General features: G+C 35.9%; 1 protein-coding gene across 2 annotated transcripts in view; it reads right to left on the bottom strand.

Moving 5' to 3' along the window:
* kiaa1549lb (KIAA1549-like b) overlaps positions 1-27,246 on the bottom strand; it is a 142,577-nt gene that overhangs the window by 21,200 nt on the left and 94,131 nt on the right. For both annotated transcript variants that reach the window (XM_056478795.1, XM_056478796.1), the window contains exons 13-17: positions 23,484-23,674; positions 21,574-21,704; positions 15,079-15,203; positions 11,818-12,035; positions 1,877-2,009 (exon numbers count right to left, since the gene is read on the bottom strand). In XM_056478795.1, the coding sequence (XP_056334770.1) occupies positions 1,877-2,009; positions 11,818-12,035; positions 15,079-15,203; positions 21,574-21,704; positions 23,484-23,674 (798 nt within the window). The remainder of the gene's footprint in view (positions 1-1,876; positions 2,010-11,817; positions 12,036-15,078; positions 15,204-21,573; positions 21,705-23,483; positions 23,675-27,246) is intronic.

The following is a 27,246-nucleotide window of genomic DNA, read 5'->3' as shown; positions in this document are numbered from 1 at the left end:
GACTCGTGACCTCCATTATCCTTTGAGGTGGTATAAACATACAAGCATATTGACAACACAAAAAGTGCAACAGTCTAACAACACATACATACATATAACACATCAACATTTTTATCAGAAAACAAATCTAATTAGTTTACAAATTAATTTATGTGTAATAAAATGACAAACGTACACATGAAGAAAGGGAGGTGTAGAAAGGCAGTGAAAGCCCGGACAGCAGTTGAAATCTATATGATTGTTATTCAAAAATCCTCTACCCTTTGTCATTGTAAATTAATATTTGCGGCTTCAGTCCAACATCTACATTACCAGGATGATGAAGATGAAACCAGGGTGGACATTTCAACAAGACAATGACCCAAAACACAGCCAACGAAACTCCCAAATGAGACCCACAGAACTATCAAGATTTTTACACTCTGTTGAAGTCTGTTGAATAATGATGCAACTGAAGTTATTACTTTGTTGGTATCATAACGTAAACACCCCAGGGGTCGCAGGTGGTTATTTGCATGTTGTTGTTTTGTTGTTACAGTGAACACTGTTACAGTGTTCAGACGGCAGAGAGACGCCACGTTGTGTTGCCAAAACAAGGGGAAGAAGAAGAATTTTTTGGAGGCACAGGTCGTCAGTGTTAAAGGTTTTGTTTTCATTTCCCCGCTATGAGAGTGCAGCTGGACTCACGTGTGGATTATAGTGCACGCGGCACGCCACAGAAATGTTTGTAAGGAACATTTTTACTCGAGAGCTTTTCGCATCTGGAAAGGGTGAAATCCTGATTTGCAGCTGGTCTCCTTTTAATAAAGACACGGCTCCAATTGGTGTTGAGGGTCCTGTCTCTACAGATTTGGTAAGTAAGCGATCAGTGGTCTTTGTTTATTCAGATGGCAAAGTTAGTTCGTATCGTCAGCAGTACTCTTTCAGTTTTTAAAGACATACTTTAGTCACAATGATTTCTAAGTTACTAAGTTTATAGTACGTTAATATTACTACAATATTATGGACTGAAAGATCTGCTGTGAATGCGACCCCCACTTTGGGATCCACTGGCCTAGTTGTCAGTGTGCCAACATGTAGTGCAACTAAGATGCATCCTGAGTTACAACTCGCAGATCTTTTCTGATCCAATTAAATCCTCTCTTTATAAAATTCCTCTCATTCACTTTCTGTCAGAATCTACTTTCCTATAATAATAATAATAATAATTCCCATCCCAATTTGTTAGGATAGGGCCATATTTAGCAGATTTGCAACTGCTGTTTGTGAAAATGTGGAATCGGAAGGTTCAAACTAATGAAAATACTGAGAAAATTATCTTTAAAGTTGTCTAAATCAAGTTCTTAGAGATACATATTAATAATCAAATATATTTTGATATGCATTGTAGGACATTTACATAATATCTTAATGGAACAAGATCTTTACTTAATATTCTGATCATTTTTAACATTAAAAAATGATAATTTCGACCCATAAATGACTATTGCCAAAAATATTCTTGTTCATCATAAGACAGGTTTTTTGATCAAAAGTCACAAATAAGTAACAGAAAACTAGTCAGTTTTATTCTTCAGTCCTATCAGCAATTGAAACTCTGTGCTTTTGTTTCCATAGTGACAAACGTGGAACATATATTTATTTAATTATTGCAAAATGATTTCTGGCACACCAACAAATCCAGTAAAGTAGCAAACGGTAACAGCAAATTAAATAAAAACCACCAAGCATATAACAACCCATTTTCAACTTCACCCAATAACAACAAAACAATATTATTTTCAGTGTTACATAACCTGGCGAATGGTTTTAGCCAAATCTACAACTGCTGCTGGCATCTTTTTGTTGCTAATGCTTTTTTATGAAGAACACTCACATCATAGCCACTGTTTCGGATCCCCTTTCTGGGTCTTTCTCTCATGACCAGAAGATCCATCTCTGTTCCTCCAGGACTGGGACTGTTTAGAGACTGTCTGCTGCGATGTGTGGGGTGACTCACCTGAGAGGGTCTGATCACACATAGAGGGGAAAAATGCATTTGAAACAGTAACCTCAAATTCTACAAATACATCTGCATGTGTACAATGACAACTGTCTAATTAAGTGTGTAAGGCCTATATGTAACCTTTTTTATTATTAAGAAAACTGCAAAAACAGCATGTAAAAGTGAAGACATTGTGACAGAAATAAGAGCATCAATACAAAGCTGCTGTTTAATGAGATTTCTTTTCTCATTTAGAACATTTACCTTTAGATTTTTTTATATCAGTTCAAATTGTCAACAAGATATGCAGCTCTGGTATGATGGATGACATGCGGTACACTATGAAATGCAATTTTTCTAATGGAAATACAAACCCATCTAAAAGACGGATTTGTAAGATCTTCCCAGGAAGAAAAACGCTTCTCTGAGAAAAATCATCTGGGAGCTGGTAAGAAATACTCTTCATAAGCACAAAGATTAATATGCTGTTTAGGCAACTTCATCAGATTTCATCATTCTGAGTCCCACATCAGAGCTATGAGCCGGTCCGATAGCAGATCACAGTAAAAGAGAGGTCAGCACTTCCATAGACAAAATCGCCCAAAATAACACACTAAACTTTAAGAGATCACTGAAGATGTAAAAGTTACAATAAGTGTCATCAGCAGTTTTTAAAAATGTATAAAGGGCCTTAGAGGCCATTAAAGATGCAATGAAACAGCCATAAACCAGGAGTGCTCAAATTATATAATGACTTTCAGAGGATAACTATAAAAGATAAACAAATAAATAAATAAATAAATATTTTAGATATGACCATGGCGACGCAGTGGCGCAGTGCCTCACATCAAGAAGGTCGCTGGTTCGAGCCTCGGCTGGGTTATTTGGCGTTTCTGTGTGGAGTTTGTCCTCCCCGTGTTCTCGTGGGTTTCCTCCGGGTGCTCCGGTTTCCCCCACAGTCCAAAGACATGCGGTACAGGTGAATTGGGTAGGCTAAATTGTCAGTAGTGTATGAGTGTGAATAAGATGTATTGATGTTTCCCAGAGATGGGTTGCAGCTGGAAGGACATCCGCTGCGTAAAACATGTGCTGGATAAGTGTTGGCAGTTCATTCCGCTGTGGCGACCCCAGATTAATAAAGGGACTAAGCCGAAAATAAAATAAATGAATGAATAAATGACCATCTAACACCACAATAAAGGTGCACTAAGAAGATTTTGCCAAATTGTGTTCATATTTGAAAGACATAAAACATTGCCCATTTGCGACTTCTTTTATAGCATTTAGAATGAATAAACCTTTCAATGTTGGGGTGTTTGTACCAATTTGTGAGCCTTAATGTTATCTATTATGTAGGGTGCTTAAAAACAAGACAAAATTTGCACATATAAGACATATATTTTTTTCAGTAGTTCAAGACACTGTCTTATCATGTTTAGCTGTTCTTTTTTGCTCTATTGCTGTTTTGTTTTAGATATTTTCTTCCTGTATTTACCCATAGCCTTGTATTTAAAGGTGATATATACTGTAGATTTATCGAGATCAACATTTATTGCCCTAAAGAATGTGAGATTGCATCCAAACTCTAAAAAAAGGGCCATGGAAAGACAGAGAGAGACAGGATTTTCTATATTAATTCATAGAGTGTACTCACACTAGGCTATCTGTACCATGTTTGACCCCCATTCCCGGTTCCTCTTCACCTTAGAATTATAAGGTTCTATCTGAAATTTTTGACAAAATGTTATTCACATATTAATTTTAAATGACAACTCATTTACATTATGTGATTTTTTATAAGTTGTTTACATTTTAAGACTTTTTATTCAAAAACAAAATAGGTTTTTAAAGTTGAGCTCTAGCTTGGCTCTCTAAGGTTCTTTCTGTGAGCCAATCAGCATTTCGAATGTACGCACGAGAACCAATCAGAATCAGCTTTCTTTGTCATTTCGCCAGACTGCTCCATAGACAGCGAGAAAGATCAGGAAGAAACACAAAATAAGAGTCGACTAAATAATGCCGCACCACACAAATTTGAGAAGAAATCTGAAACTGAAAAGATGTGTGTAAATGTGATGATTTAGAAGCATTTTTTGACATTAAGATGAAATGTTAAATTTTGCATTGTTGAAAAAGAAACTGTTATTAAAAAAACAAATATATTAAATGTGAAATATTTTTATTTGTGTATATATAGTCAGTGAAACATTTCCAGTGTTTATTAAACTTTATTAAACAACTCATTTGCTCATTGTGTGTTTTCTTTTAAAGTCTTATATTTTATATTAGGACTTGAAGGGCAAATAACTTAATTTAATAACTTTAATTTAACTTAACCTAATTTAATTTATGGGATATATAATTTAATAAGGCGGTTCATTCCACTGTGCCAACCCCAGGTTAATAAAGGGACTAAGCCAAAAAGAAAATGAATGACTATTATTCAATAAATATAATTCAATAGTTCATATAAAACATACAATTCAATAAATATTACCATATTGATTACAAAAAATTAACAGCTGCACAGGATACAATATTTAGCACAGTCTTGTATGCTTGATTTGAACACGAAAAAAAATGTGATAATTTACATTTAGAGTACGTTTAGGGTCTCTGTCATGTTAATGTATGAAAGAGAACTGTTACACACACATTGCTATATGGAATTCAAAAGCTTTGAAGCTCGATATCTTAAAATAATTTAGAATGCAGATAGAACCTTATAATTCCAAGGCGACGAAGTGTGAGTGCTCCGAATCAAGCCCAGTTCAGTTGGCCGGCCCTGGCCTGGTTGGAAGAGGTGTGCCAGAGCGTGGTTTGGTTGGGCTTTGCCGCGGTACACTTGTAGTGTGAGTGCAATGTCTTTTTTTTTAGAAAATTGTAGAATTCCAAAATAACTTTATTTTGGCTATCTCATTTATTTTAGCTAGCTGAGACATGCAACTATCATGCCTTTAACTAAACAATGGTTTAGTTTAAGCTTGTAGACTTGCACCTCTGAAAAGGTGTGATGATTTTTCAGGTGGTTAAACTGATTTGTATTTTGCTTATTCATTTTTCATTGTATATTCATGCTACATTTTAGTTTCATTCATCTTCTTTAACCGTTTGAAGGCATGCTTGATTGTATTTATTTGTTAGTTCAGACATTGTCTGTCTCTTAAGCTTAAAACACTTCTGCACATTTCACATGAGTATTAAGCCTGTTAAAGTTACTGCTTGCATCAAAGTCACTTTAACAATTTCAATTTTTCAGAGTTTAAGCATCTGATTAAGAATAAAAATCTGAGAATTAATACAATCATTACTAAATTTTCACTGGACAAACTAACTTGAATTTTAAACTTAATTCGTTTACATCACGTTACTAAATATAACTAATCTATATACACATAATTATATATGGACAAGTTATGACTAATTATTCATATTTTCCTATATGAGCTTATTTTGCCACACATATCTCATTGTATTTGCCAGATTTTCCAGTCTGATCTCACGAGGAAGCGTTTTTCACGAGGAAGCGTTTTTCAATAGTGTGCATTTTTCACACTATTGTCCTTGTCTACTCCTATAACTTCAATGTAACACAGCTTTTCTGTACAGGAAAAAAGCACCTTCCCCAAGGCACCATATGAGGTCTTTCTCATGAGCTCACTGAATCCTCTCTGATCAGTATCACCTGTGCCTCATTTCCTTTTGTTATTTTTTGCTTATTTACTGCCACTTTTTCAGCTGTTCACTGTGAAGTGTTTTTACCTTTTTCTCTCACCAATTATTCTAATTATTGGACTTATGGGCATGCTGGTCTAAAATATAGGTTTGTTAATCATTGGCGCATTGCTATTTTAAAGAACTGAAATAGATCACACCATCAACCATCTAGGGCTCTATTTTAACAATCTAGGCACAAAGTCTAAAGTCCAGGTCGCAAAAGCATTAAGGGCATGTTCGAATCCATTTTTGCTATGTTAAGGGCAGAAAAATATGCTTTGTGCCACGGCACAAGGTCTAAAAGGGTTGTGCTTATTCTCTTAATGAGTTATGGGTTTGTTTTGAGCATAACATGCATTAAACCAATCAGTGTCTCATCTCCTATTCCCTTTCAGAGTCAGTTGTGTCGCGCTTCGGTACATTTGCTATTTACATGGCGGACTTTGTGGAAAAACTGAATGCTTCACTAGCAGAAAACCTGTGCGAGGATAAAGAACAAGCCTCTTTTACTTTCTCTTTACTTTACTTGTACTCTTTACTTTACTACATTACTTTTGTGGATAAGGAAACGGTGTCAGATGCACTCCACTGAAGACATTCATTGGCCTACAGTACATATTTAATTTAGTTTGTTAAGCTCAAGGATTTATTTCAAAACTATTTCTAAATTCAGTTCTAATTTACAGCAAACGAATAAATGAACAATAATAACGAGTTATATTAAAAAACGTCCTATTCTTATTTTAAGTATTTACATTTGAAAAAAAAGAGTTAAATGTTACAAAAAGGCAACGTGGTGGTGCAGTGGGTAGCACAATCGCCTCACAGCAGTTGGCATTTCTGTGTGAAGTTTGCATGTTCTCCCCGTGTTCACGTGGGTTTCCTCCGGGTGCTCCGGTTTCCCCCACAGTCCAAAGACATATGGTATAGGTGAATTGTGTAGGCTAAATTGTCCATAGTGTATGTGTGTGAATGAGTGTGTGTTTGGGATGTTTCCCAGTGATGGGGTGCAGCTGGAAGGGCATCCGCTGCTTAAAACATATGCTGGATAAGCTGGTGGTTCATTCCGCTGTGCCGACCCCTGATTAATAAAGAGACTAAGCCAAAAAGAAAATGAATGAATGAATGTACAAATGAACAAAATGAACAAAATTTATAATTTTCTACATGAATATAAAAACCACTGCCTCCATGCCTCGTCTTGGTATTATCACCTCGTTATTATTATTACCAGTATTATTATATGCATATTTATATTTGTTTTAATAAAAACAAGTTTAGATTTGTCCACCTTTCGGGTTTTGGAGACATATGCATTACCGTATGAGGTCAAAGAATAGGACGAGTGTTTGGATATAACAAATTTTTGACCACACTTCGTTATTATTGTTAATTTATTAGATTGCTTGAAATTACAACTGAATTTAAAGAGAGAAAATAAAGAGGCTGCATGGAGGAGGCTCGTTCTTTATCCTTACGATGCAGATGGCTCGTTTAATGTTTTCTCGACAGTGAAGCGTTCAGTTTTCCACTTTCAAAGTCTGTCTTGTAAATAACAAATGTGCCATGACATGACGCTACTGACTCATAAGCTGCGGTCACACTATAGTTTAATAATGCAAAATTCTGTTGTGCGGCACTACAAAAAGGGGCGGGATTAAACATGATGATTAGACATTTAAATAAGCGAGCCGTTGCTCCATGTTTTAAATTTCTGTCCACAGAGGTCATGTTTTGATCCTCGATTGGTCTCACGCAGTCACATGATGCGATTTCGCAGATCAGAGTTCACCAAGCTTGAACTTTGCACCGCAGCGACCTGGGAAACTTTATGCATGACCTTGCGTTTCCGGCCTGACGCATTTGCATGCGTATGAATGGAAGTCTATGGGGAGAAAAGTCCAGTGTGACTGCAGCTTCAAAAGGAATGGGAGATAAGATGTTTAGCTCAAAGCACACCCATAATTTATTAAAAGAATAAGCACAACCCTGTTAGACCATGCACCATGGTGCAGAGTGTATTTTCCCATCCTTAAAATAGCAAACGTGTATTCAGACATGCCCTTAATGCTTTTGCGCCATGTGCTTTAGACTTTATGCCTAGATCATTAAAATAGAGCCCTATGATATAGTTTTTTTTCTGTTAAGAGCTGGTTTCTAATTAAATTTTGTCCAATTGTTGGGTTTTTTGACTACCCCTCTCAAGTTATTTTATCTTACAAGCAACTCTTAAAGAAAATTAACCTAAAAGAAAAATTATTATGCTGTTACAAATCTGTAAAATCATTGTTAACTTTTGAAACAGCAAGTGTCCTGAACATTTCCGTGGCCAGAAAGATATCATGTGTCAACAGTGGCTTAACTGCAATTTTTCTCAATCTTACTAATTCAAGCCAGAATATCCAGATGTCTCTCTTGAAACTATGCTCTCTTGAAATTATCATTTATAATATATTTTTAATTATTTAAAAAAAGTTGTCAAACAACATTATTTATGTGGTTTTGTCAAGTGACAACCTCCCACTCTCCCTCGTGAAACTTATATAGAAGTAACTGAAACTACAATTCATCTAGGGCCGGCCCCAAAATAGAGCACATTTTTATTCACTCCAGTGTTAAAATGGCAAGTATTTGGAAGTAATTATTTTTCCTCCTGTAGAAAATTGTCATAAGAACTATTCTTAGTGGCTTAATGTATTACAACAGTGTTTTTAAAAGACCAAACACAGTAAATACTTTATTGACATACTTTAGTTTACAACCTAAACTAATTACTAAATCTAAACAAAGTGCAAGCAGGTATCTCTAGCTACACTCATGCCCATCCTCTTTGCCCATTTTCGATTAACCGATGAACGGTTGGCTCGAAGACACGCGTACAAGATGGCAATGGTTGGCCCCGCCCATTTGTAGCTTAATATGTGCTCTTCAGAAACTTACAGGTGATTTTAAAGATGCTACATTCATATTTTTACAGTCTGTGGTTTTTGTACACAAAAGTATTATTGTAGCTTCATAAAATTATGGTTGAACCACTGATAAAACATGGAATGTTTTGAGGACTTTGAGGATGTTAAAGATCCCATCTTTCTGGGCTTTGAATGTTCTAGGATCTTTATTGTCTATGGAGGGTCAGAGAGCTCTTGGAATTCATCTGAACATCTTCATTTGTGTTTTCAAAGATGAACGAAGATCTCATTGGTTTAGAATAACATGACGTTGAGTAATTAATGAGAATTTATATTTTTGGGTGAACTATACCTTCAAGTCTTCCAATACATGTCAGTGGTCTCCTGTAACTGAGGCATAATCAATTGGAAAGCTGCAAGCAGTAGAATGATATGCTTTCCTTCATTATACAATGAGCAGTAAATTACACAAGATTTGACAGAGTGCCAATGGATTTAGAAAGGAAATTAAATATTTAAACTGAGACAAAAATCCAAAGCGAGGTCATTTCGGTCAGCAAACGAAACCGAGCAAGGGCAGTGCTGGATAACTGATCCAGCCATGTCTGTGACAGCAGCTTTTGTGTCTACTTCTGAACTCCTGGGGAAAGAACAACAGACATTTCTGAGCACAGTGTTTTCATCATCACGGCTCATGATTGCTAACAGCTAGTCGACCAAATTTTCCATCTTTCTGAAGAAGAAGAATTTAAAAAAAAAGGCTGCTGGCTAAATTAGTCATAAATAGTAGGCTGTTATTCATGTTTTGCTCCTAACAGTTAAGCATCTAGAACTATATTCGGGGGGGGGGGGGGGGGGGGGGGGGGGGGGGGGGATATTTTATCTATATAATATAATCTATATTCACCTTAAAGTCTGTGTGAAATTTACAAATTTACAATGTTTAGTCTCATTTACTAATCATTGCATATGTTTTTCACATTCATACTCACATTTAAACTTCTCACGGAAACATTCCATTAATTCACAATGTGTGGCTCTGTCCGTGTGCACGTGTACATATACACACACACATATACATATATATATATATATATATATATATATATATATATATATATATATATATACATTGTCGACATGTGGTTTGAGTTGTTCTTTAATTGTTCGTACATTTAGAATAAATTTTAGTATAAATGTTTTAAAGAGTCATGATTTATTCTTGAAAACGTCCATACACACAATTCACATATATATTTGTGCATACACATGGTTAGTGAATGAGACCCATTGTTATTATTTACATGAACAATTAATCTGTGAAAGTTAATCCAAGCTAATAAATCAAGCCTGACCATTTGCTTCTGTGTTTTATAGGTAGTTCTTCTCTGTTGATATCAGTTTCACAACTTCCAAAAATTAAAAATCAACTACAACTTGTGATATTGAACTCTGGACCTTTTATCTGCTCGTTGTTATTAAGATAATGAGGGAATAACACACATCAGGCCATGGAACAGCTTAGAAGCCAATTGTCCCATTACTTTTGGACCCTTAACAAGTGGGAGGCACATGTGCAAACTGTTGTAATTCCTACACCGTTTAGCTGATTTGGATTGTATAAACCCTCAAATTAAATCTGACAGTCTGCAGTTAAAGCAGATCTTGTCCATTTCATTTCAAATCCATTGTGTTGGTGTATAGAGCTAAAAATGTTAGAATTGTGTTGATGTCCCAATAATTATTGACCTCACTGTACATATATTAAAACATGAAATTGTTTATATCATCCTGTTTTTGCAATTTTATTGATCCCATAGCAGCAGTTGCTTTCCATTGAGCGTTATGGTTAAAGACAGTACAGTATGGTACACATTTATTTCCATTTCTACTGTCAAATTACCAAAATAGCAAACCATACCATACCACTTTGTTAGGGCCATATTTTTGTAAAGGCACATCACATCTAAAAATGTGTTGAATGACTGATGTGAAAAAATAATGACATGAGCGCACAAAATTTGCATTATCTGAACAGCCCATATGACTTTCTTTTTCACGTGAGAATGACATTGATTACAACTTTCTGGCACACACCACGACTACCAAGTCAAGTACTATTTTACTATTGGCAGTAAAAATGAAAGTCTAATCATTGTTTTCCCCAGACCTGTATATGGTATATGGCTATCATACAGGGCCGGAGTGGGACTCCTTTTTTAGCCCTGGAGTTTTAAGCCTTAGACCAGCCCACCTCAGTTCACGACTGACTATTTTAAAATAAGGTCATTTCCAATTCAGTTTTTAATGACACTATCACGTCTTTTTCAAGGAAACAGCTGCGTTAGAACTTCAAATGTGTTTCATAAATATGAGAACATTAAAGGGTAGCTAAATCTCCAACACTGTTCTTTAAAGTCCTTTCCTCCAATATCTGAATATATATTCTGTGCAAAATTCATTTTTATATATCTAGTCCTTTGTAACGGTGGTCACACAAAAAATAAAAATAAAATATGTACACCTACATAAGTAACCCAAACAGTAATATATGTCTTAACACTAAAATTCAAGAAAAAAACAAAAAATAAATTACTCAGGTGAGGTTCGATTTCCGGTCGGCGGCGTCATAACACAACGTGCTGACCAATGGACCACAATGGCACTATTAAACCAGTGCGGGTGAATGGAAAAAAGTATTGCACTGTCATCTGCTAGATTCTTTTAACCACAGTATTACTTTCTATTGATGGCTTAATCTTTTTGTCCCCTTTTTTAGATTCCTGATCAAATTATGTCAGATTTATTAATGTAGTGAATCTGATTTTAATTAAGCAGGTGTAATATTCATTAACATTAATTATTCGAATTCTTATATTCACTAAGGTGCCGCTGTTTGCAGTTGAATGGTTATATCATTATTAACCTGCAGGCTGCATTTTGCTCACGGGGCTGTGAGAAAATAAATAAAAAGAGCGTAGTGGCAGCAAAATAGTATATAAAAAGAGTGAGGCTATGGTCAAAAAAATAAATAAATGAAAAAAGTGTGACTGCTGAGAGTGCAAGCAACTAAGGACACTGGCCCTCGAGGCCAAAAAACGGACCGGCCCACCGGGAATTCTCCCGGTCCTCCTGATTAGCCAATCCGGGCCTGCTACCATATATTTAGATAAGAACACACACTGCCATTCAAATAAAATCACTCACCTCCTGCGGTGTTTCACATATGTGGAGCCCCTGTCGTCCTCCTGTTCCTGAGCTCTGCTGTGAGGGTGTGGAGGTCTGTTGTGCCTCTGACTCAAGTCTTTAGTACTGCCTTTCCCCTCAGCAGAAGGAAAGTCATAGTAACCCTTCCTCTTGGCCTTCAGTCTAAGCTTGTTCCTGTAGTGCTCAATGTCTGACTTCTGTTTCAGAGCCAAATTCACCTGTATACACAGACAGAAAGAGAGAAAGAACACTGGCCAATCATATACAGTACTAAAAAAAAAAAATTAAATGTAGATCAAATTATTTCTCATGGGTGAAGCGGTTTCCTAAAATAAATCTGTGCCAGGTCTCTTTGAAGCCCAAAAATGATTAAATTAAGCAACAGCATCCATTGAGATTTTTTAAGAATAAGCTTTTGTTGACATCATAGACTATGATGCCTGTGATGTTAAATTAAATCTTTGAGTAGTCTTGCAGATAAAAATGTTGCGCTTTAATGCCCTATATCAGTTTTATCTACTTATTTATTATACATACAGCCTGTTGCCTCATTTTGTGTAGTTTGCAAAATATGTGTAATTGTGTAGCTTTCATAGATCAGCGCTTGTGCTGTATCTCTCAGGTTTAATCTTTATGGGGCTATTCACATATTGTGTCCAAAACCACGTGGAAAATGTGACATTTGCTTATTCCTCTACAGATAAAAATTTTCTAAACTCTTTTGTTTATAAAACTCTATCGTTTCGTTTCTAAACTCGCGATCCTCTGCTATTTGTCTTTGCTATGGCCACCATCAGCTGTTTCTCACACACAGGGTCAATATTCAAAATACTTCAACTTTTGCCACTGTGTGGATTAATGCTGAATGTGTGTTGTGGTTATTACTTAGGGTAAGGGTTAAGAGTAGAGTAATGTGCTGGTGTTTAACTGCATTGCTTTAATGCACTCCTGCATTGTGCTCACACATATTTGTCACGCTGGTAGACAAGGAAGACAGAGATGGTTATCTTTTTACAGTATTTATTCAAAACACAGTCACTAATCACAAAAGGGAATTCAGAGGGCTGATATATATGCTGTAGCGATCTTTAGTCACAGCAATATAAGTGTCAACAGTAGATGTTATCTATCTCTTATCTATCGCTTGTAGGAGACACAGCAGGTGAGCATACAGACACACAGTTCATCTAGTAGATAGCTGATCTTCTGGTAGGCACTACACAAGTGTAAGCATTCCTCTAGATCGGTGAGAAGGATCAGAAAGCATGTAATGGTCATCCGTGTATGAGTAAACAAGCACACAGTTCATCAGAGTGATAGCAGATTTTCTAGTAAACATCAGATAAGAATAATTCACTTCCCTTGATCAGTATGAATGACTCGAAGACTCATAAGGAGCATCCATGGAAGTAGGGGAGAAGACAAAGGAGCGAAGATGAAGACAACCATCCGACTTCAATACCGGCCGACGACTGGGAGGAGAAGGTGGGTCTTTATCGTGTCCTTTGGTTATGGGGAACAGGTGCAAGTCATTAGAAGGTTGGTGAGAGTTCACAGGATTGGATGGAGGTGTTTTGTGAAGGAGTACGATGATTGGATGAGCAGGAACGAGCCGGGGATGTGACAATAGGTGATCTTCGGTGATCTGCGCAAAACCGATGACTGGTGATCAGCGCAAGATGCATGCTGGTAAGAATTATGTCCGAATTCCGTAGGCTTCGCTCTGATGTCACGCTGACGTGCGCCAAAAAACTCTCACGACGGTGAGGGGGATGCCTCGGATTGAGCAGTCGGCAGCAGTTGCTCCCCAAAGACTGCGCTCACCAAAAGCATGGTGGTTGATGACATAGCTGAATGCTTATTGGATGAGACTGACAAACTACACTTTATTCTCTATCTTGTTTTACACTAAGGTTTAAACCTGGCTTTGTTGTATACTTTTTGTATTTTTGTTTATAATTAAAAAAGTCATAAAGAGCATTACATATGTTTATTCATTTAGATTTACATGCAAAAAAAAGCACAATGTGACTATATAATATAATGATAATCTAAATATATAAATATAATTTAATATAACTTAATGTTACTAATAAATCATTAAGATGTGCATGTGCTGTATTTTATTTCTCTCTTAGTTTAAAGTCCTGTTTGTTATCATTTTCACTTTTTTGTATGTTTGTGTGAATTTTTTGTATTGTAATTTTTATGCAACGTTATTCCATTAAAGTCAATCCAATACATACATATATGCATGCATTCAAAGGTAATCAGAGTGTTTTACTATTATGCCTCATCTTTGAGTGGTTTCATATGAGAAGTGAAAGGGGTGTAGTAAACAAAACACACACACACACATATGTATGTGAAGTCAAAGGTTATGTTTAATAGACAAAGAACATTTTTCACAGTATTTCCTACAGCCTAAAAGATTTTATTCTGGAGAGTCTTGGGCTGGTTATTTTAGTCTGGCTGGAGTAAAAGCAGTTTATATAGATCTAATAAGCATGTCAATATAATAATCCCCTTAAAAATTTCTTTATATCTGCAGAACAAACCCCTGTTGTCCAATGGCTTTCCTCATTTTTCTTTAACATAATTAATCTATAGTTAACTCTTTAACTATAAGCTCTCGACTCTCTGTGGTCTTGAAAAATCCCAGGATGTCCTTCAAAAAAGTAGGGGGTTGACCCCGGCATCTTGGCCAAATTTGCCCACTGGCCTCGGTCCATCATGGCCTCCTAACCATCCCCATATCATAATTGGCATCATCACTCTGTTTCCTCTCCACCAATAAGCTAGTGTGTTGTGTGCAGTCTGGTGCAATATGGCTGCCATCGCATCATCCAGGTGGATGCTGCACACTGGTGGTGGATGAGGAGATTCCCCTCAATGTGTAAAGCGCTTTAAGTGTCTAGAAAAGCGCTATATAAATGTAAGGAATTATTATTATTAAATAATCATATATGAATGAGTACACATTTGAGCATATACATTAAAATGTCAATGAGATATAGTCCTTTCCATATGGTCAGTATTAATTACTTGAATAGATAATGATTATATATAGTTATCAGGATATGAGATGACTTAGCTCATGAGACTTGGACTGGGCAATGTGACAAAAATCTTACATCACTGTATAAGTGTCAGTAGACAGTCACAATCCTGTGCCTGAACTGAATTCCTATCCATCAAAACCTTTTGGTAGCAAGTCAGCGGTTGCTCTCTGAGGTTTACTCTAATAAAATCAAGTCTTACCTCTCCATTAAATACAGCAGAGTCCTGGCTGCGGTCAGAGGATGCGGGGTGAGAGTAAGTTGGTGGAGCTGCCATTGGTTTTATGGAAATAAGATGAAGTGATCCTGATGAACTGTCATAATGATCTGCCAAAAGCAAACACACACACACACACAAACACTTCTTACTGTATTTCCACATCAGACTGCAAAAACCAAACAAGATTATCCATGCAGAATTTACACAAATTCACTCCCTAATAATGTGACAGTGACTCTGTACAAGCTTATCACTTGGGCAGAAATAGAATGAATTTTCTTAGCTCTCATTTAGGTCTGAGCCTAATATCTCAGCATATCTTTTGATTTTAATGAACTGGGCAAATTTATCAAGAAGATAAGCTTAAAGCTGGTCCACTTCTGAGGGAATATATCAAAATACATTCTTATGGAAGTAGGGAAAAAATTACAGCAGTATAAGCAAAACTGTCCATTTTGTCCTAAATATAAAGAATTAACCCTGTGGTATAGCTGGAATGGATCTAAGAGAGATGCTTACTATCCTTCAGCTTAGTCCCTGATTTATCAGGGGTTTCCACAGCAGAATGAACCACCTATTACTCTGGCACATGTTTTATGCAGCGGATGCACTTCCAGCCACAACACAGCATGGGGAATCACACATACACTCTCATTCACACACAGAAATACTCATACACTAAAGCCAATTTGGTTTATTCAATTCGCCTTCGCATGTCCTCAGAAACCCACAAACATGCAACACAGAAAAGCCAGCTGGCTCAGCCAGGACTCGAACCAGCAACCTCCTTACTGTGAGACGCTAACCACTGAGCGATCGTGCCACCCTCTAAAAGAAACGTTTGCTCTAAATGTAATAGTTCTCTAACATTTATCAGGGAGAACTGAATGAATCTGAATGATTTTTTTTTTACATATGACAGTATTTTATAGTGATCAGCTGTCATGCTCCAAAAATGACAAAAACTGATTTTTTAATGAATGTTGCTTTAAATTGTGTTTTGTATTTTACAGAATCAGTGAGAATTCTCAAATTCTACAAAAAGAAATTGTTTGACCTAGTTATTTGTACAGGTGACTGCATACAGTAAATGAGAAGCTCATGTGACATTTATGGTTTTCTCAAAGGGTTTTTAGTATTACCTGTTGACACCGCCACATAAATCCGTTTCATTTCTCTTAACATTTTAGTGTGTTTGTGACTTTAAGAATTGGATGATTGGCAAGCAGGAACAGCATAAAAAGAGCAGCATGCACAGTTGCTACTCTGTAAACCCTGCTATTGTCCTTACTAAATATATTAAGTTAATATAACTTGACATTACTTAAAATACCAAATTTTGGCATCAAAACCTAAACATGTGTGTTTAACTTACTCATTAGGCAGAAAAAAAACAACTTAATATTTTAAGTTCTTAACCTTTTAATTTCTTTAAACGATTCTCTGTTTAAAATGATTGGTTGCGCTTGAAATTCTGCCATGACAACCGCGCTGATTGGTCGATATATGTTAAATGACACAAGGTGGTAATTTTGCTTGTGATGCAAAATTTTACTGAAACGCAGCAGGACAAAGGCACTATCTGAACCCATCAGACGAAAGAGAACAGTTAAATTAGTCAGTAGATATTTAAATGTTTAAATACATTTTTCTTAATTGATATACACGCAGGGGTGACCCTGTGGCGCAGTGGCTAGCGCTGTCGCCTCACAGCAAGAAGGTCGCTGGTTCGAGTGCCGGCCAGGTCAGTTGGCATTTCATGGGAGTTTGCATGTTCTCCTTAGTTGGTGTGGGTTTCTTCCAGGTGCTTTGGTTTCCCCCACAAGTCCAATATATAGATGAATTGGGTAAGTTAAATTGTTCATAGTGTATGTGTGTATATCCTGGTCCTCCAGGTTGGAGGATGAGCATTGGGCTAACAACCCACCTCGTAAACATGGTGCGGCTAAATATCAACTTCGATATAAACAGTCCTGGGAGTAAGTAAGTAAAGAATATAAAACTTGGAAGTTTAGTCTATTAACAGTTTTAAGTTATCTGTAGTTAAACATTTAGGTTACTTGTACTTAAACATTTAAGTTATCTGCAATTAAACATTAAAGTTATTCAATGAAGAGACCACATTTGTACAACTCAATTAATTGAGTTGTCGATTTCCCATTACTCAAACGAACTTAGGGAATCACTTTCCTCAAATCATTTTTCTCAAATCATTTTACAACTTATTATGGTTTACAGTGCACAGGTAAGTCCACTTATTATAATTATAATATAATTTTAAAAAATTCAATATATATATATATATATATATATACATATATATATTTTTTTTTTTTTGGGGGGGGGGGGGGGGGTTCTTTATAAATCTTTGCACCCTTTACATTAACATGCTACATCACAAACTGAATGGTAGATAATATTCAAAAAGACACAAAAAAAAAGGTTTACAGAGACCAAACTGTTGGTCACAGTGGGAAAAAATGTATGTGTATCAAGAGAAAATGGAGGGATTTAAACTTGTAGGGGAGCTCCAAGACACAATTGGGAGCTTTTAACTTAGCATATTGGGGCACTTTACATGCTTTTTAAGACAAAATCTGAATGACTAAAATTCTTTTCTGGCACAATTCACCTCCCTACGGACTAAAGTTCCATCTGACTAAGGTCACATGCAGCATGTGCCAACAGGACCTGAACATATGGCACCTTATGTTGTTAGGGATGTGCTTACAGTTTGTGTTCATGTAGTGTTGTAAGTGTTTACCAGGCCAGTTTAAATTCAGTTATATGTGTTTATAGTTTTTTGTTTACAGATTTAGAATAATTTATAATAAGTACGACATATTGTACTTAAAAAAGTTTAACCATATTGCAGTTCACCTTCAATGGCTCTGCCTTTCTTTGTGTCTGTCTTTGCGTGTCTGCTAAAACCTGTGCGTGTGACCCCCTGTTGCTCCCCAGTGATGCTGGTAGCCACAATGACAGAAGGGATCATGTCAAACAAGAATGTTTCATTCATATTTACGAGCTCCATCACTCACAGGATGGTCATTTGGTTAAAATATATTTATCTGAAAACCCACTGACCATGCAGAGTGACACACAAATCTGACTATATATCAGAAGCATCATACCATTTTTGAATTACTCACAGTGAATGGCTTAGGACCAAAAGAAATTTACAAATACCATGCCATTCAGGTCACGGAATGTAGTTTTACAAGTTTTTTTTTTTTTTTTTTTTTTGGGCAAGTATTTGTTTGAAGTACAAAAACTACCATATATTTATAAATTAAAACACCCGGGTGATTAAAGAATTGCAGGTACATTTTGGATCTCCAAGATTTTCATTTAGAGATAAGAGAGTTTTAAATAATAACACAAATCATATCAAGTTGTCACTAAAAGTAACATTTCTATGTTTATTTTTGGAAATATTGTTTGAAATGATTCACTTAAAAAGTCTCAACTATTTATGCCCTTGAATAATCTACAGTTTTTATTTTAACAAGTTTTACCAGATTTATTTTTTTAAATGATGGATGATAATAAATTTGTATTTATTTATTTATTTTTCATATTTCTTTATTCATTTTTTTAAATGTTAATCTCATAACAATATCCACCTTTTTTTAAAAAAAAAAAAAGAACCAATAGGCTGGATACGGCCTGTGGACTACAACTTCCATCATGCATTGCACCAATCAACCCACTACAGCTGATTGCTATCTGGACATTGACATTCACATGGTGGTAGATCATTTACACTGATTACTTGGACCGTAAATACACACTGAGTCTTGTTTACCCTCTTGCTACAAATCCAAGTGTTTCTTTGTGTTTTTGCCTGTCTTGTTTTTTTTTTTTTTTTTTGCTGCCTGTCTTGACCCTTTGCCCGTTATTCTGATTACACTTTGGATTATCTTTGTTGTAGTGGTGGGCAGAGCAAGGCTTCATAAAATGCGTTTCAAAGTTTCGAAATGTTTCGAAACCTGTCTCTACAGTGACACCTAGTGGTCTTTTTTTATGGATTACTCCGGAACATCTTCAACAAAGAAACAGTTTAGCAAATTGAGGTATTATACCCCACATTGCAGAGTTAAGGGTTCAAATGATTCAGTGAAGTGGTGAGAGTTCCAGACTAGCATGCAGAGATGATGGGTTTGAATCCAGAATAATGCAGCTATAGATGTTTTTAAATGTTCTGTTCTTGTAATGTGTTTTGTTTTAAAATTGGTAACACTTTGTACATAAATAGGTCTTGTTTTGGTCATAAAAAAGTAACATTATTAAAATGCATCAAGTCATAATTTCAGAGTATTTGTACAAGTCGGGAGTTGAGCTCGGTACCACTGGCAGCACAGTTACTCTGTGAACTCGCACAGTTAACTAGGCTACATGGGATAGAAGTGGGTTTTTTTTTTTTTTCGACCCGGTCAATCAAACGCAGATTTGCCAGGTCTCGAATCGCTTCTGAAATGACTGCTGCTTTGAATCGCTTTAGTCACCTGACCCAGTGTTTCGAAACACTTTAGTCACATGACTTGGGTGTTTCAAATCACCTTAGTCACGGGACCTAGGTGTTATGGATCACGCTTCGGTGCTGTGCTTCGAAACTCTTGCGTTTCAGGATCTCGACAGTTTCACATCAGCCATCCCTACTTTGATGTTGAAATTGCTGGTATGCGACCCCTGCCTATATGACCATTCTTACTAAACTGTATTTGGATCCAACCAATTATTATTTTATATTATTAATTGAAACAGTATACTGTAAATTGTACAACCATTAATCAAAAAAAGTTGGGAAAGTAAGGTAAACGCTAATAAAAAAAAGAAAGTAGTGATTTCCAAATTTACTTAGACTTGTATTTCATTGCAAACAATATGAACACAAAATATTTAATCATTTGTCTGGTCAACTTAATTTCACTTGTAAATATATATACTTTCATGCCATTCTGACCTAACACATTTAAAATAAGTTGGGACAGGAGCAATTTAGGGCTAGTAATCAGGTAAATTAGTTAAATAATGCTGTGGTTTGAAACAGGTGATTCCAAGAGGTGATTGTAATTATAATTTGGTATAAAAGCAGCATCCAAGAAAGGTCTAGTCCTTTAGTAGCAAAGATGGGCTGAGTATCACCAGTTTGCCAACAGATATGTGTGAAAATTGTTGAAATGTTTAAAAACAAAGAAAGATAGGAAGACATTTGGATATATCACCTTCAACAGTGCATAACATAATTAAAAGATTCAAGGAATCTGGAGGAATTTCAGTGTATAAAGGACAAGGGCACAAGCCTAAGCTGAACAACTGTGATCTCTGATCCCTCAGGCAGCACCACATCAGGAATCGTCATTCATCTATAAGCGATATCACCACATAGGCTCAGGACTACTTTTACAAATCTTTGTCAAATACCACAACACATAGTTACATCCTCAAATGCCAATTAAATCTGTACTGTGACAAAAGGAAGCCCTATGTTAACAGTGTCCAGAAGCATCATCAACTTCTCTTGGCTTGGAGGCATCTGGGATGGACCATTACACAGTGGAAACGTGAACTGTTGTCAAATTAACCAGTATTTCAGGTATTTTTCAGGGAGAAATGGACTCTACTGTATGTGGTACAGACCAAAGAAGAAAAGGACCATCCATACTGTTACCAGCAACAAGTGCAAAAGTCAGGGTCTGTCATGGTATGGCATTGTGTGTGCGGGAAAGGTAACTTGGTCATCTGTGATGGCACCATTATTGCTGAAAAGTACATAGAGAAGCACATTTTGAAGTGCAAAATGTGACAACGAAGACCTCGTACTGTTGCCCGCCTTAAGACTTGTTTGTGGAAAGAATGGAACAAAATTATACCTGAACCACATCGGTGTCTTCAGTCCCTAAATGTGTTGTGAAAAGGTATGGCAACATTACAAAGTGGTAATTGCTTTACTGTTTAAACTTTTTTTTTAAATGTGTTGCAAGAACCAAAACTGGAACGTGTTTTTTTAAAAAAAATAATAACAATAATAAAAAAATTAGGAACACATAAAATAATGTGCTGTTGTATTATCTGCAATGAAATAGAAGTCAAGATAAATTTTGAAATCACTTCTTTTATTTGCGTTTTTCATACTGTATTGTAGTACAGTATATTACTTCAGTTCAGTGAAAATTTACAAAATTATTTTATTGTTCCTACAATACTGGAATGACTCACCTATTTAAATGAATTTTGGAGATCATTTAGGCTTCGATAACCCCTAAATTGAGTGTATTTCTAAACCAACAACATGAAGCACATAGAACATCTATTTATAAGTATTCATAAAATGACCCTGTCTGTGGCGGCAGCTCAGCTCACCAAGTTGGAACACAGTCGTATTTTCCTCATGAGATCAGAACATTTCACTGATGTTTAGTGACCTGACAGCACAAGTGCGAAAAGTGCTGAAACAGTGGAGGGATTTCTCACCATTACTCTTCCTCGTCTCCTCCTTGGTGAGTTTCTGCTGCGCTGTGGCTTTTTGCACACCCAAGCCCTTCCCTGAGACCTCCTTTACTGATTCGCTGCTGATGACGGAAGCATCCTCACTCGGCAACCTACTGCAGATAACCATAGCAACAAGGAGCAGCGGTGAGTCGGTGCATGTGTGAAATGAGAGGATGGTTATATCATTTTCTTTGTCTGCATTTTCATCTCACACACATAAATGCAAGGAGATGTGACAAAACTGACTTTTATCAAATCACTGTGGTGTCAGAGTTAAAACAATGAATGGTAGTGATCTTACAGTTCAGCAATTCATGACATTTAACATCTATCATTTTGAAATTGAAGTATTATGTCCGACACAGGCTCATTCTGAAAACGTAGCCCTACAGACGTTTCTTGAGACCGCGAATTACGTAGCCGGAGGTACGTATGGCTGCATTTCATTTTTTTAAAATAAACACTACAGGGCGGTGTGACATGTTCCTTTTCGCGCTTATCAGCTGACCGCTTACCTCCGTATGGACAGCATTCCAGCCACAACCAGTTTGTCCCATTAGCGCGACATGTACGCCGGGTGACTTGAGACGCAAAGAGAAGTTGACCACGACGACTGGGTTCGAGTCCGGTGAAGAACGGTTCCAGAAAGCAGGTAAGACAACAAAAGAATCCAAAAAATAAAACAAACAAGTAAATAGCAGGGTGAGAATGTGGTGAAATCTGAAAATGTGGTAAAAAAAAGTTCAGACGAGGGCTTTTCTTTTTTTGGATTGCTTTTGAAACGTGCTGGTTGGGTTTAGGGAAGTGGGTGGGCGGGTCAATCAATAAAATTGGTTGGGTTTAGGGAAGGGGAGGGTGTGTCAGTCGATCGTTCGCTCAGTCAGTCAAAAAGTCTGTGAAAAAGTCCGTTGACAGGGGCCTCTGGTGGATTTACTAGAGAACAGCAGGTGCGAATGGCACTCGCAAGGAAAATTTGAGCTCTCAAAAAGCGTACACAGCGGCCTCTCGTGGATTCAGGAACACAAAAACTGAAGAAAAACGTGTCGCCGGATCATATTTTACAGTTTCCAGAAATGTCTGTAGAGGTACGTTTTCAGAATGAGCCTGGGTTGATTATGTCATGTTGATTATGTACGTGTTGCCGGCAGCTAGCTTTCTGCAACTCTCACATGGTCACCCACTGAAGCTAAGCAGGGTTGCGTCCGGTCAGTACCTGGATGGGAGACCACATGGGAAAGCTAGGTTGCTGCCGGAAGTGGTGTTAGTGAGGCCAGCAGGGGGCACTCAACCTGCGGTCTGTGTGGGTCCTAATGCCTCAATATAGTGACGGTGACATACTGCTCAGTAAGCACCGTCTTTCGGATGAGAAGTTAAATTGAGATCTTGACTCTCTGTGGTCATTGAAAATCCCAGGATGTCCTTCGAAAAAGGGTAGGGATTTAACCCTGGCATCCTGGCCAAATCTGCCCATTGGACTCTGTCCATTATGGCCTCCTAGCCATCCCCATATTTTTTTAATAAGCTGAAACATAATTCTTGAGGGTTTTTTGGCACAACTCAATCGACTTAAATAAGTTAACTTAATTCTTTCATGTTTCTTTCATTTTTCACATGTAGACCAATTCAATGTGGTCATGTCATTAGCCCATGAAAATTTCCTGCTTGTTATCAAGCTATTTCATAACTGCAACAAGAGGCAATTCAATCAGCACTTAATGTTAAAACAGCTATCATAACATTATTTCTCAATATGTTGCTCTCTTTGGATAATTGGAAGCTATAGAAATTAAAAATGTAAAACCATTGGGACCATTGTTTTTGTTTACATCCCTCAAAATGGTCTATAGTGATGTATCATGAATGCTGAGTGATGTAAGTTTTATCTCACGTACCTTTTCCTTATTTCACTGTTCAGGCTTTTCTTGGAAGTGGATCCGTCTTGGCGTGCAGGTTTATCTAAGGACAGGGGTGCATCTCGAATGGGATGGGGCAGGATCATAGTTTCCTGGGTAACCGGAAGGGTCTCCTCGTCACCACCCTGCTGACCCAGGTGTTGCTTGGCATAGTCAAACCCCTGGACAGGCTAAGCAACCGGCAAACATTCACAAAGATGTAGATTACAACCATGAAGGCATTGACACAACACTCAAAAAAATTACATAAATGATCACAAATAAATAATAAAAATAATGATAATAATGATGATGATGATGATTATTATTATTATTATCTTACATTAATATATCAACTTAATTAGAATGAATTCCAATTAAAAAAAATAATACTATTAAAATAAAATAATAAAATAATCAATAGTATTAATAAAATTAAACAGTGCTGATTAAACTCTTAATGTGGGTTAATGTTTTAACTAACATTATTTAACAACGAGTAGCACATTGGTTACAATATCTGTTAATGCTTTGTTAATAGCTTGTTTCTGGTTATGATAATGTATATATATATGTTGTATGACAACATATATAATGTTTTAAACTAGGGGTTTTCAAACTGTAGGGCATGGGAGAATTTGAGGTGTGCACTCAAATAAATTATGATGACGATTTTTTTGCATTCACTAGAGTAAATCTGATTAATGTTAGTTCCACAACTATCAGGGGCCTGTAGCGTTAAAATGTTAAATTAAATATTTGCAAATAAAATGGACCAGGTGCGATGAATGAAAGTAAAACCGGTGAGCGTCTGACAAAAATGTGCCCTTCTGGGGGAGGGGGGTGCGTTGCGTTGGTTTAAACTATTTGAAAATCCCCACCAACTGAGAATAATAGCTTTGAAGTTAACTCAAAGAGTTTACAAGTGTTTAAAAGAAATCTAAGATCAAAAGTAGACAGATTATACATGTTCATACTCACCTAAACCTATACATTTGTATTTGTATTTTGGCTTTTAAAATGCATTTAGGCCACAAAAGATCATGATCATGGTCATGAAAGATCATGGTTTCCTATACAGTAGCAATTTATTGCTTGTATCTAATGAAGGTAAACCGGTTTGAAAACGGAGGGGCTTGATGATGAGTCTTGACTCAAAATCCAATTAATTGTGTTGTCTTGGGGGAATTTAGTGAAAGTTGATGAATTCAAATGAATAAAGATGTTGTGACATGAATGTGATAAACTGCTACTTATTTCCATATATAATGCCTAACAGCGTTTGATTAACATGCTCTGCTTGAACTTTAATTTAGACTTTTTTGTATTATGCTATGCATAAATGTGAGTTAATAACAATATATCTTGACTGTCATTTCTGAGCAGTTATTTTACAAGATGGAAACATTGTTAAATTGTACTACAATATTAGGTTGAAATGCAGTCATGTGCACTGTAAAAATACTGGTTGCCTTACATTTTTTTAGCTGAATCAAACTAACCTTATGAGTCAATTAAACTTACATTACATTAAACTTACTTAAAACAACTTGTGTATCTCATAAAATTAAGTTGAAACATGACTAACTTAGTTAGTTAATAGTTTAATAAGTTACACAGAACTAAAAACATATGTTGTCCTGACTGAGTGATCATATATTTTTTTTACAGTGTGTATATACAATATCTGAAGCAATCTGTCTGTACGCTGTCCTTATGAGACATTATCAAGCAACAGTTACTGCATCACAGCAGCTTCCAGACACCATTGCCAGATCAGCAATCTGAAGATGAAACTGTACAGCAGAAGTTGTGTTTAATTAAAGTTAAATTTTGTTAAACAAGTTGTTAAATGTTGTTCAAATTATTGAAGCTTATTTTGACCAGGAGATTATTCATCCTTTCTAAAGTTTAACTGCTTAAGGCGATAAAAATTTGAACATATCATATATAAAGGTCATTATTTTTTTAAGGAAGTTTCATATTAATGATTTAAATGACTTGTAAAATTTTCTAAACACAATTTTAAAAATGAACATATAATCACTGATAAATACATAGATTTTTAAAAGAAAAACTGTGTATAATGCATACTAAAAAGTAAAATGTGTATTTTACGAATGACATATTTTGATATTTGGTATGATTGGATTAATTTTATCAGCCATACAGCTAGTTTTGGCAAATTTTGGGTCCAAGTTTTGTTTTGAAAACCTGATAAATCTGCTGAAATCCCATACATATCTGTCACGGTGGGCTTACAAAAATACAAGATATATCCAAGTGCAGCAATTGAAGTTTTAATAAGAAATAAGGGGACAGGCCAGGTACAAAAATCCGACAGAGACCAAAAGTACAAAACAATAAACAAAGTGAACAACAAACAAACCAAAACAATGAGTCAGTGAGCAGACTAGGACCATATAAGAGCCAGACAAAACAGAATCGTGTGAACAGAGTGCACAAGCAAACAGCAAAAATCCAAAGGCAAACTAAGCACAACATAACAAAGCTTATAAAAGACAACACTAATTAGACAATGACAGACAGCTGGAAACTATTAGTGATCACGTGAACCACAAAACAGGAACAAAAACCAAAACACAACTAGTGTCTAGAAGACCACAAGATGGCACTACAGCAGACGTGACACATATCAACATACATATTAATTGCCGTACTGTAAGTTTGTTCATTTTTGTCTCAGATTTGTTCTACATAACCATTTATTATTACATGACATTGCAGACTGCCATTATCAATGTAAATAGTAAAACAAACACACATACATGGAAAAAGTGTCACCAGTGCTGGGTGTAAATATGTGTGAGCACTGACAAACACATTTCTGCAAATAACTCAAGAGTACAATATTTTTAGCTGCTAATGTTTTCAGATTTTTTTTGTCTTCTGCTTTGAATATAGGTAAAAATGGAAAAACAGGAAGATCTCAATTTTAATTTTAAATGCAATTTATATACTTAATTAGGTTAATTAGGCAAGTTTGATTATTTAGGCTAATCACTGTCTAACGATGATTTGTTTTGTACACAAGCTGAAAAAATAAATACTTAATGAGGAATAATAATATTGATCTTAATTTTACTTTCTTTATCATTATTATTATATATTTTAATTAAAACCTACTTTTATTCTACCTGAAATAAAACTTGTTAGAGAAATGTTTGAAAAGGAAAAAAAAAAAAAAAAAACAGGAGGGCAAATAATTTTGACTTCAACTGTACACATTAGGTGCCGCACTGTAAGTGTGTTCTTGAAAACAGCCTCATCTACTGCTAACTCTCTACTGTTTGTCAAAAATCATGTAAATGTAAATGACACAATGTAAATACTGTGAAAATATACTAATAAATGTAACTGTGAGCACTGACAAGCACATCTCTACAAATATTTCATAAGTACAATATTTTTAACTGCTTATGTTTTCAGGATTTTTTTTCTTCTACTTTGAATATAGGTAAAAAAACGGAAAAACAGGAATATCTCGCTGTAAATTATACTATAATTTTTTAAATAATTATTATTTATTTCATGGTACTCTATTTGTTTTATTTTGTTTATTTCTATAGATTTCATGTACCAAATTAAACCAAGCAGGCACTTTATTTAAATTTATTAAAACTATTGATGTTCACAAATGTTAAAAATAATAAAAAACAACAAGAAAATTTAAGTTTGCTCTCCCAGCTTAACATCAAAATGTGAACACACTCATATGTATTAACAAAGCATTGGTTACATA

Source organism: Danio aesculapii, chromosome 18 (assembly GCF_903798145.1).
Source record: "Danio aesculapii chromosome 18, fDanAes4.1, whole genome shotgun sequence".
Lineage (NCBI taxonomy): Eukaryota > Metazoa > Chordata > Actinopteri > Cypriniformes > Danionidae > Danio > Danio aesculapii.
Note: the sequence above shows the minus strand (reverse complement) of the source record. Positions and strands in the feature narration are given on the sequence as shown.